The following is a 12,436-nucleotide window of genomic DNA, read 5'->3' as shown; positions in this document are numbered from 1 at the left end:
TGGACTCTGATAGATATGAGTCAACATCTATCAAAAAAATCAAGATGAGAGTACTCCAAGGTGATTAGAAGTTTGATGTATTTAATGAGTTGTACACGACCAGACTTAGTCTACGCAATAAGCAAGTTGAGTAGATACACAAGTAATCTCGGTGTTGAGCACTGGAAAGGGATAACAAGAGTTCTTACGTACTTGTTGTATACTCGTGATTATAGACTGCACTACATGAGATATCCTGCTGTAATTGAAGGATACATCGACGCAAATTAGATATCGGATATGAAAGATTCTAAGTCAGCAAGTGGATATGTAGTCACTTTGGGAAGTGCAACCATTTCATGAAAATCTTTTTAAGCAAATCATAATAACTAGATCCATAATGGAATCTAAGTTTATAACTCTTAACAAATGTGGTGAAGAGGCTGAATGGTTACGATAATTCTCAGAAGATGGTCTTGGATGGTTGAAATCTATGCTGACAATTTGTATACATTGTGATAGTCAATCTATAATTGTCTGGGCACAAAGCCATCTGTAATGGTAAGTCACGACATATAGTCATATACATTGTAAACACAATACCATTAGACAACTACTCTCAACGGGAGTTATCACTATTGACTATACACAGTCAAAGGATAACCTACTGGATCCGCTAACTAAAGGGTTAAATAGAGAGTTAGTTGTTTGCTTATCACGAGGAATGAGCTTGATGTAAGTGTTGATGTTGACTATAGGTGCAAAGGAAACTCATATTGAATGGAGATCCTAAGAACTAATTTCAATGGGACAACCTAACTGCACTGAAAGACGCTCATTGTTGGGGAACGACCCAATGAATCAGTGAGCAGATGAAGGGTAAGCATTCTTGCTTTTAATGATGGCAATGGAGTATTGTGAAATACTCTCGAGAGATCACCTATGTAAGAAAGAAGTGAGACCGCTTCGAAGAGAATTAGAGACATAATTCTTAGTGCTTTTCACATAATTAGACGTATTCATGGCCAAGAGCGAATACACTCATGAGACCTGAGCTATATCAGGGAGAGTCCTGGGTAATATCTGTCCATGCTTACATAAACAAAAAAATAGTTCAAAGACATCGTGTCCACTACTTAGCCAGTGAGCAAACAGATGTTCACAAGGGAATGTTCAAAAGGTAACATCTACCTATCCTATACACGACTCAACTGTTAAAGGTTATCACATACCTTGTTTCCATTCATAGGGGAATTGTTGAAAAAATGTGAATGGAAACACGACTTGTGGGTATTAGTCCCACATAGGTTAAGTGGCATTATGACTATTCAATAATATATTGGGGGTGTAAATCTAGAACTCGGATTACACCAACCAAAGGATTCTTGTATGAATACTACTGCATAAAATGGACCGTGGTCAGGGCACAGTGTGCCCACATATATCAGTTAGAATTTGTCATGAGTCTCTTTTGTATGTTTTTACTCAGCCTATGTGACTCAATAAAAATATGACGCTTGACGCACCACATGTTGTTCTATGCTTCTTACCACATGAACGAGCCACATTTTGTTGTTCATGACACATGCTTAGTGCATGCAAAAAACACGAGCATGACAAATTGCTCAACATTTCTTTATAAGAAGGAGCCAGTTGCATAAGCAGAGAGAACTTGTTAAACGAGTTGTGAAAACAAGTGAGATAGTGAGCAGAATTGTGTGAAAAATTCTTATAAAAAAGGGAAAATAAAAGAGATATTTATAATGTTGAGGTATATGCTCAGTTTGTTATATCAATCTGTCTCGTTGCAAATTTTTCGAATAGTGACTAGTATATAAGTAAGATATTTATTTCGATTTTATCGAGATTCAAATCTCATGCTTCATGATGATAATACTTTATGCGCTAATCATTTGAACGTCCCAAGATCATTAATAAATTATACAAAATTTTAATAAATAACATGCAAGTGTATTAAATTCATTAATAAATTAGATTTTTATAAAACATGATATAATTTATTACTGTTAAAAGTATTATATTAACAACACCTATCTCTCAAAATCAATTTTAATGCTTATAAACTTTTAATATATAATGATATCATTTTAATAGTTTTATAGTTAAACAATCTTTTAAATTACTGTCTTTTAAATATATGAACATTCACTAATAATTACAGAAAAAGTATCATTAACCAGAATAGGCGATCGAGCATATTTGAATCTGATTAGTGGTGTTCTGATATCTAGTGAAACTTGATTGTTTAAGTTTTGTTTGTACAAAAATATTTAGAAATCTCTAAATATGATGCTTAAGTTAATTAACTTTATTGTTGGATGCATTATTATTATTAGTAAACATGATGCATAGTGATCCTCCGATCCTGTCTGTCCTGATCCGTTCCTAGACTAGAGGCAAGAGATCAGATATTTTGGTCCACAAAAAAGTGGATCAGGTGATAGACCACTCTTAATTAAGGTTGGATCATGATCGCGATTCTGACGCAATTGATTGTGATACCTTTCTGGGTTCATCGTCCCCTCTAGGTTATAGTTTGGGTTAGAGCGGATGGTCAGAGGCCACCCGAAAGCCATCGGAGGTGGGCAAGTGGCTAGGCTACTAGGCGTCGAGCGAGGGGGGTGGCCTTCGAGCGGCTCCGACCGCCCGCTCTGACCCAAACTATAACCTAGAGGGGACGGTGAACCCAGTAAAATATCGCAATCAATTGTGGCCAAATCGCGATAAAGATCCAGCCACAATTAAGGATGATCTATCCCCTGCTTCACTTTTTTGTAGATTCGAAGATCTGCTCCCAGGGGATGTGATAGGTAGATTTAATGACCCTCACTTGTTTAAAAAGTGAGGGTTCATTGAATTTCACCTATCATTGCAATGGACTAAGCCCTGGTATACTAAATGCGGATCAGAGGATCCCTACTCTGTGATAGGCGGGATTGAGGATCCCTACTTCGTGACAGGTGGGATCCTCTGGTCTCGTCTGCCCTGGTCCACTCTTGGACCAGGGGCAGTGATAGGTGGATTTAATGACCTTCACCTATTCAGCAAGTGGGGATCCATTAAATTTCACCTATCACTACAGTGGACCAAGGCTCTGGTCCTCTAAAGGATCCCTACTCCATGGTAGGTGGGATCCTCTAGTTCCATCTGCTCTGGTCTGCTCCTGGACCAGGAGTAATGATAGGTGGATTTAATGACCCTCACTTGTTTGGCAAGTGGGGGTCCATTGAATTTCACTTATCACTGTAGTGGAGCAGGACCCTGGTCCGCTAAATGTGGACCAGAGGATCCCTACTTTGTGGTGGGCGGGATCATTTAGTCTCGTATACCCTGGTCCGCTCTTGGATCAGGGGCAGTGATAGGTGGATTTAATGGCCCCCACCTATTTAGTAGGTAGAGGTCCATTGAATTTCATCTATGACTACAATGGATCAGGGTCCTGATATACTAAATGTGGACTAGAGGATCCCTGCTCAAAGCGAGATTGAGAAAGGAAAGAAATCCACGAAAGGAAAAAATCCCGTACAGGGAGAGAAGAGACCAGATTTTTCTCAGGAAGGAAGAGGAAACGAAAGTGACATCGAAGAAGGAAGGAAAGGAAAAAATCGGTCGTGCAGGGCCGTCGCTGCTCACCAAGGTCGACTAGACCGTCGCTTGTGCTGCCTCCGAGAGTCGACTTCCCCTCTTCGCCCACCACTCATGGCAGGACTTCGTGCTGTCCGTTAGCCGCCTCCGCTCCATTGTCATCCTCGTGAAGATTGGCGCCCCCGTCAGCCAGACTGTCAACACACTCTCCTCTAGTTCGGATCAAGATTCTAGTTCACTATAGTGATAGGTGAAATTCAACGAACCCCACCTATCACTGCCCTGCCACGCCTTCGAGTAAACAGAAAACAACGTAACGTCACGGGCTGTGCAGATAAACCCCGTTATAATTTATCTCGGGCTCAATTGGGCCGACCGGCCCAGGCCGGTCAATCAGTTTTCCACCTTTAGCGTCATCGGGATTTATCACGTTGCGAAAAACCCTTTCGGCAAAAAAATGCTGAGATCTCTCCTCCGCCCTGCCGCCGCCACCGCTGCGGTGGGGAACAGAGCTTCCATCCTCCTCCCCGATCTTCTATCCGCCTCGGCTTCTTCCCGTTCCTACTCCGCCAAAAAAAAGACCACCGACAAGGGCAAAGCCCGCGTCAAGAACCCCCGCGCCGAATCAACCGATGACACTGATGCCCGTGCTGAAGACGCCTCTCATATATCTGATGGAATCGACGACGAGTATGAGCTTCCAAAAGATCCCCTCCCGCCTTCCTACGACCCCGCGCTGGACGTTGGCCCCGGCGGCCGCCCTCTCTTCACTATGACCAACTCATTTGCTTCGCTCGGAAGAAAAGAAGCATGCACCTATGTAGATTTCAGGTGCTGATGCACATTTTCTTTTCTTTTGAGATGGAAATGATATCTTTTTTTTGTCCTTATGATCCTTGGTATTGTGTTTGCTCTGGATGTTTTAATAGCCTGGAGGAATGGAAAGCTATGTTGCCCGAGGGTTTGCCAAAAGGAATGACAAAGGAGTTTGAGGACACAAGGCGATGCGCTGTTATGGTCAGGCAGAGTTTCCTGGACCTGCGTGATAATTTCAGGCGCATTGTAGATCCTACACTTCGCTCAGGCACTAAAAGTATGCCATAATTTTCCGTATTTTCTACTTTTTATAAGTTACTAGGATTTTTTACAATGATAATTAAGTCGTAATAGCAAACATTTCTTTCTAGATAATAGAATGGTTTTGATTGGTAGGCTTCACCTGATAGAAACCTGCGGATGGTACAAGGGGTAAGATTAAATTTGGTGATAATGTGGAGTCCATGAAAAAAGCCCAATTCAACAACTAGTCCTGGCCTATAAAAATTAAGCATTTAACAATATCTGTTTCCCAATCTTGAGAAGGATGTTTTGTGCTAACTTTGAGATATGATGCTAGATTATTTAAATACAATGTTCTTTCTTATTTATGTGTATGAAAATGAGTTTATGCTTTATCTTCTGTGAATAGAATGTAGTTTACATTTGTGTTGGTATTTTCTAATTTCATCTTGATGCAAGTTATCCTAGCATTTGGTTAAAAGTATTCAATAGGTTTAATGAAGGCATTGAAGTGTATCTAAGAAGGAACATATAGAACACACTATTTAATAAAGTGATTGCATTGACAAGATTTACTAAATATGTTTATCCAGTTTGATTTTATGATCTAGGGTTCTAGGATTTTTGTGTGATTTCTTTGCATCTTGAAGTTGGTTGGAGGTTGTTTCAAGATGGATCCTTCCTATTTCCCTTTTTTTTTAATTTCTTCTCATTTCTGGTGGAAGCGAGATTAATTAAGTGAAATATGAGAGCAAGTGATTACAAATTACAATGTTTGTCTTTGCTAATGGCATCTCTTACCTATAGCACAGTAATAGGAGAGAAGAAAAGGAAGATTACTAGCAACAATGAGCACTAGGAAGTAGGAACGGGTGTTATTAAGGGAAGAAACAGTAATCATATTTGATTAATCCTGAAAATTCTAATTTTAGTTTGGCTTGATTTCTGTCCTCTGAACATTTCATAAAAGTATGGCTCGAATCTCACATCTTATTTTGAATTGTAATATAAATGCTGCAACATGATTTGGTATCTGCAATCTGAACTTAAATTGATGAACTTGTGTCAAAGTTCTTCAATTTTGGATTAATGAGATAATGTTCCATGCTTGTCAGAGATCTACATTTGGTTGGTCGGCCTCTTAACTTCTCATGTTTGATGCTCCAAGTGACTTTTTAACGATATCATAACACACAGAACTTGATTGATCTTTTCTGTATCTTTCTATTGATTTTGCTTTATTTTTTATTTAACTTTGCTAGGGTTCGGCGAGAGCAAAGATAAGTCAATGTATGCTCAATCTCATTCCAAAATGCTCAGAATTTCCTATTTACTTCGTTAACCTTCCCTATCTGCATTCTCTTGTTGCCCCAAAATAATTACCTTTTTTGTATTTGGTGTCAGTTTTGTAATCTTCATATGATTACTTGTATATTTGTTTTGTGCATTCACAATTTCTCCTTTTTATTGGTCATGCATTAGCTAATGTATTTAATTCTTACAACAGATTCAACTCTTAGACAAAGTACTGAATGAATACTGATAATCAAAAATGTTCTTGTTGAAGTTTTATGAAACACATATAGGTGATGTGCCAATTACTTAGAATTGTATTTGTATGCAGATGAAGATCTGCCTCCTATTTGAACTATTTTGCTCATGAGAAATTTAGACAAATAGATGCTACAAACTTAATTAACACACAAGCTATTATTTTTTAATTAAGTCTTAGACAATTGGCAATCATGATTTAGTATGCATTGCAGTAGCACAAATAGACTATCGCGGGAGGTGATAAAATGTTAATAGAGTAGTCAAGTGTAAAAGCGCATCAAAATAACATAGTTTAGTACCACGTGGTCATATATGGTATGTGAGCACATATCATGCTATTAAAGGAATTAGAAAACTACTTTTCTTCCTCTTTTGGATCAAGAGATCATCTTTGGAAGTGCTTTACTATATTTGTTTTAAAAGAAAATCTTGCTGGTATGCAACACTCTTGAATTTGCTCTAAGAATTTTTTTTGACAGGACCTCTCTTCAGTTATATTTTTGCCACTTGAGCTTTTAACTTTCGCTACCCTAACGTGGTCCTTTTGAGCCCAAAATGTCTTGTTCATGTTAGGCATGTAGGTGTAAATAAATATCACTTTTTCCTTGGTTGGTGTGCTATTTTTCTTAAGGGTTGTCTACACATTGAAAAGAATGATGTTTATATGGACCATCCTTATTTTTCTCCCTATACCATCAGATTGCAAAAAACAGATTGTCCTGGATGGTCCTGTTAGCTGTGGGAAAAGTGTGGCACTTGCCTTGCTTGTCCATTGGGCTCGTAGTGAAGGATGGCTGGTATTTTATGTTCCAAAAGGTAGGGATTGGACCCATGGAGGCTTCTATTACAAAAATTTGCACAAGGAATTATGGGATACACCTGTTCAGGCAGAAAAAAACCTTCAGGTGCTCAATATTTCCTTTTAAATCTAGAGATCTTCTATAGACTTAATTTTAATTCAATGCTCTTATCTTCAATGATATGTGCATGATGTGTTTTTCATGTATGAGATTCTCTATTGTTCTAGGAATTGTTGAAAAGCATACCATTATCATTATCAGATTTGTTTTTTGCTAGTAACTTAAAGTTTTTACCCATTCACAAGAATGTTGTATGCTTGATATTACCTTAATTATTTACTGTATTTTTGATATTATTCTTATAGTGGCCTTTTAATAGTTTTTTAAGCAAGGAGTTCTTTCAATTGGTAAATGCTAACTTGATTCCTACTTAAGACTTTTTGAATCTCTCTGATGAAGAAAAACCATTTCATATATTTTGTTTTTCATCTTTCATCATTTAGAAGCATCACAAGTAAACATCTCCTTGCTAAACGATCAACTTGGAAAATTATCTTCCATGAAGTTTTTGATTAGGTTGAGCATGCTCCTTTCAGGATTCCTTAGTTCCACATCTTGGAGAATCACTGGACGCTTCTACCATCTCTCTTGTTTTCATAATTTTTTTATGTGATAATCCTTTGATTCCAACACCAGAAGGCATGGCTGGGATGCTTACTGCTGCAATCCCTTATTGTGTAGTCCAGAAAAATTTGCCGCCCAAGAGCCTATCAATTTATTAAGGCTTATTAGTTGATTATGCTGATGCCAACATCTGTTTTTATCATCATTTTCAATTATATATTGCTAATGCTTAATCTTTAATTGTGTACTGTGATTGTTTTCATTATGCTATTCTTTACATTTTTAGTTTCCTTCTTTTCCTTGATTTGTTTGTTATTTATTTATTTTGTGTGTCATTGCAAAGGATTTTGATTGAATATTTAACCTTACATATAATTGCTGAAATTTTATAAATAAAACATATATCTTCAGTCTTTGCAACATGCTTATGCTGGAGTCAGATCATCAATAGGTTCTCAACAAAACCAAGTACTTTTTGTTAGTTGTCAATCTTGAATTTTGATACTGCCATATATAACATAGTAAATGCTAGAAGATTTAGTTGTGGATTTCTTTGATAATATTCTTTCAGATACGTTATCCACAATTATGGGTTAGCTCTCTAATAGCTTCTTTCTCAGTTCATTCTAATCAAATTTGAAAGTACATGGTAGGTATTTGTTTTGCACCTAAGAGGGACTTTTCAACTTTGATACATTTTTAAAGATATTTTTGTTTACACATCACTTTCCTATGGATGTCATTCCTCAGGATTTCCTCAAGTTCAATGAGGGTCGCTTAAAGCAATTACCCTGTCAAATTTTTGACCCCATTCTTTTAGGAGAAGGTACTGGTGTTGGCTTAATGAAAGGAGTTGATTCCATGGCGATGCCTGAAGGCTCTACACTATATGATCTTATTCAAACTGGTATTGCTTACTCACACGCTGCAGTGGGAGTATTGGTTCGGTTAAGAGAAGAATTATCACTAGTGAAAGATGTGCCTGTACTCTTTGCTATTGACCAGGTATCATAAGATTGAGTACCCTGAGAGTGTTTGCTTGATATTGGCCAATATCTGTATACTTGATCATTCTTTTTTTTTTTTTTTCTTTTCTTTTCAGTACAATAACTGGTTCACGTTTAGTGAATATCATGAACTTCTGTCATGGAAGTCTTCTCGGCAGGTTCATGCTAGGGAGCTTACAACAGTAAGCGTCAACTATTTTCTTATTACATTTACTACAAACCATCAAAAGCATCACTTGTCAGTGTAGCAAATAGATTTTTCAACATGAAACATTGATATTCTTACAGGTGAATGCTTACAGATCTATGATGCATGATAACATGATGATAGGAGCCTTCTCTCATTCGACTTCTGTCGGGAAGTTACGCCAAGAACTTCCGGATGTACCCCTAGGTGCCCGCGTCATGTTGCCTCGTTACACTTTGGATGAGGCTGCTACTGTGTGCCATTATTATCTAAGGTAGCTGAAAAAACATTTACTTTCTTCTCAAGCAATTGTCTGGAGGAAAATTATGTTGTTTACTAACACTGAAAGGTCATGCCGCTATTTGTTTTAGAAAATCATCTCTTTTGTCGACTGAACGTCACTTATTTTATGCCCTTTTCTTTTCAAATGCTTGTTTAATATCAATAGAAGTGTAGTATTTCTTGTGATGGAGTGGCCATTTCTCAAGCCTTAAGTTTTGTTTATAGAATTTATATGAAAGTTGGGCCTTTTTCGTTTGTTATGGACTATGATCTTCCTTAGTTGATCCGATGTTCCAGTTAGTTTAAACTGACAAATTTTGTTTGATAATTGTATTAGTATGTTGGTATTATTTTATGGATTTAGGATACGATGATCGTTCCAGATGTTAGCAGAATCAGAGTCATTTGTATTAGTAGTGAACTTGTGGGAATAAAATTTTTCCAAACTGTTTGGATTGTTTTTAATTGAACAAATTCTAGCGTGGAATTTGACAATCTTTTGCACATTGCACCTCACTTACCCCAGGCAAAGACTTATACGACGCGAGAGTTTTTCAGATGAAAAGTGGAAAAAGGTTTACTATGTGGCCAATGGAAATGGATCAGAGATGAGATGGTTGGTTCCTTTCATCTGAAATAGGAAATGACAGGTATCAATAAGAACCTTCATCTTGTAAACATTCTATTGCATCATACTGTAGTTAGTTGCTACTGGTTTACATGTTTTGTAATTTTATTATAGCTATTCATAATATGGTTTTATTATTTGACCAGGTACTCTTACTACTCCAAGTTGAAGCTTCCGAGTATTTGAATTTGTTTCCTCTCATCTCAGAGACTTTCTTCATTCTTTCCCCTTATTGCTGCATCTCTGCAACTCGCTGTTCGCCATCAAACCAAAATATAGCTTCCACCAGCTCAACTTCACCACCGGAGTCAGACATAGCATGACAAAACGGACTTCATGTTTTTTTTCAGCCTTGTTGGCTTAATTATGCAACGATTTGATTGAAGATCATTATGCAACTTGTTATACCCCAAACCTAATAACGAAAAGCGGATCTCTCTTTGTTGATCGGGAAGTGCCTCTACTGACATCCTTTCATCGATGCAAAATTTGTAGCAGCAGATCTGGAGTATGTATGCCAATGTTTTTCTTTGGCTTTGTTTCGTGTTCATTGTATCTTTGAAGCTGTCATTATTTAAATCCAGACCATGAATGAACCCACCATTAGTTTTTACTATAAATGATACTGCTTTATTCCGATTGAAAAGTCAAAATATGAGCAGGGAACAAAGTTTTAGACATTATTTGGAAGAATACACACATTACGATTTACTTCATGGTAATTTATGAATCAAATATACACTCCAAACAACCTTTTTTATACCTTCAACCTCGTGGGTGGATTAGGGTGATAAAAAAAAAAACAGAAAACCATGAATGAAAGAAAAAAAAAAGTGTTTCTTTTTGGTAATAAAAAAATCATTGCAAAAACTTGAGACCTCAGTCTTTAATCAGAGAAATTCTCGACCGGAACATCTGATCGAGGACGACGACGACGGCCATCGCGAGGCACGCGTCAGCCGCCGGTTGCACCACCAGGCAGTACACGTCGTCGCCGAATCCCACCCCTCTGGCGGCTTCCTTCCGCCGTACCTCCGCCACCGCTCGCCGTCGCTCGTCATAGACCGTGCAGCTCCGCCGGTAGTACGACCCCTCCACCTCGTACCCGGCAGCGGCGCCGCAGCCGCCTCGCCGCCTGCAGTCCGCCACGCGAGCGAGGGCGGCCTTGGCACGGAGGCGGCTCGCGTACTTCTTCTTGACGGAGTACAAGGGGTCGACGGCGTCCTCGCCGTTGTATACCTTCCAATTCTCACCGAGACTCAGTTTCTGCGATCATTCAACTAGTTTAGTCCAATCAAATGCTTCATATAAAAACTGATTTAATGACTGGTCACACACCTTTCGCCGGATGGTGAGCAGAGGCTTCCCGGCGGCGTCCATGAGCACGATCTCGCCGGCACGGCCGGAGCCGTAGTTATCGACTCGAAAGACCAAATTGCCCTCCTCGTCGAAGACCGTGAAGCCCCTGCAACCGAAGAGTAGAGACTTCCTCCACACCGTCAACACCCTACTCTTATCTTTCCGGCCGCCAGCGTCGACCTCGATGCTGTCGACGCAATTTTCTTCAGTGTTGGGGTGAACCTTCGCCATGATCCGCCGGACTTGGATTTCTCCGGTTGACTGAAACTCGAAGAGAAATCAAGAAGAAGCACTTGTTCAACTTGCGATTGTTGCAAGAGAGCTCGAAGATATATATGCATGATTGATGGACCAAAACGCCATAATATTGATCTTTAAAATCTGTGTAAATTAATAAACAATTTATAATCATTATTATTTTTATTTATTTATTTTAATTGACATCGTGTGTATTTGACTAATTGGGATGATCAATCTAGTCCTATAAAAAAAATTTATTAGTTACCAGAATAAATCAGAAAGCATGTGGATAGTCCATCAGTCCAACATTCTTAGACTAATCATTCATTAAAAAAAATTCATCTATTAATTTATTGAAATTGAAAATAAATCTTTAAATGTCAAGGATACCTATAATCATTATAATCATTATTAATTTGTCCCCTCGGATGGGTCTAATGGCTAGCGCATGAGGTGTTATCACAATTAGGTCTGGGGTTCAAATCTCAATAAAGCCGAAGTAAATACCTCTCTTATGTTAGTAGTCTCTTATGTAAAGCCGAGGTTAGTAGTCGCTAGTCGTCCGTGATTTACCTCCTCCTCCTCCGTGTTAATCCTGGGACGAATTAGTGGGGACACTGAGGACGAACGTATTCATCTTTTGCCATAATTATCATTGTAAAAAGATAAAATTTATCATCCTGGCAGCACCTTCTCTCACGATTGTCTTATACTATTGTGAAGACCTAAATTAGGTATTGAAGAGGCCTCTCTGGGACGATATTTTTTATCGACTTCACTAACATTCAGCCCTTGCTATATCTTATAAATTTATCGTATGATTAACGAGGGCTGCTTATAATCATTATTGATGCGACAGAGGGAATAATACAGACATTTTCCTACCAATTTGCAACACAAATGCACAGGTAGTTAGGCTGAGGAGCCCATCCACACAAATTGGCAATAAGCACAGTCAACTCAAATGGAGGCTTTTTATTCTTGGATCCCATCATTTGATTTGATGATTGCTCAACAGTCAGTTATAGAAAAAAAAAAACATGTTTCTCATGTTTTAAATAATCCACCTGCCTGAGATATTATCTATTAGGGTCTAGTCAGCTCTCAGCAT

The 12,436-nt window shown here is 38.3% G+C and overlaps 2 protein-coding genes across 3 annotated transcripts; one reads left to right on the top strand and one right to left on the bottom strand.

Moving 5' to 3' along the window:
* The first annotated feature begins 4,015 nt into the window (after positions 1-4,015).
* On the top strand, positions 4,016-10,296 carry LOC122052851. 2 transcript variants are annotated; one of them, XM_042614581.1, is made up of 8 exons: positions 4,016-4,416; positions 4,515-4,678; positions 6,898-7,103; positions 8,373-8,627; positions 8,725-8,811; positions 8,918-9,090; positions 9,625-9,748; positions 9,873-10,296. In XM_042614581.1, exons 1-7 carry the CDS (start codon positions 4,043-4,045, stop codon positions 9,731-9,733), a joined length of 1,368 nt encoding a protein of 455 aa, XP_042470515.1. In that variant the 5' UTR covers positions 4,016-4,042; the 3' UTR covers positions 9,734-9,748; positions 9,873-10,296. The 2 variants fall into 2 exon arrangements, with proteins under 2 accessions (XP_042470515.1, XP_042470516.1); XM_042614582.1 differs by lacking the exons at positions 9,625-9,748; positions 9,873-10,296 and having other exon boundaries at positions 8,932-9,084.
* Positions 10,297-10,446: 150 nt separating this feature from the next.
* Positions 10,447-11,397, bottom strand: LOC122054137 (protein LURP-one-related 8-like). Its single transcript, XM_042615960.1, has 2 exons — positions 11,065-11,397; positions 10,447-10,992 (listed from the first exon to the last, which is right to left on the bottom strand). Exons 1-2 carry the CDS (start codon positions 11,314-11,316, stop codon positions 10,606-10,608), a joined length of 639 nt encoding a protein of 212 aa, XP_042471894.1. The 5' UTR covers positions 11,317-11,397; the 3' UTR covers positions 10,447-10,605.
* Between the last annotated feature and the right edge of the window lie 1,039 nt (positions 11,398-12,436).

Source organism: Zingiber officinale, chromosome 3A (assembly GCF_018446385.1).
Source record: "Zingiber officinale cultivar Zhangliang chromosome 3A, Zo_v1.1, whole genome shotgun sequence".
Lineage (NCBI taxonomy): Eukaryota > Viridiplantae > Streptophyta > Magnoliopsida > Zingiberales > Zingiberaceae > Zingiber > Zingiber officinale.
This window is presented reverse-complemented; position numbering and strand designations above follow the sequence as displayed.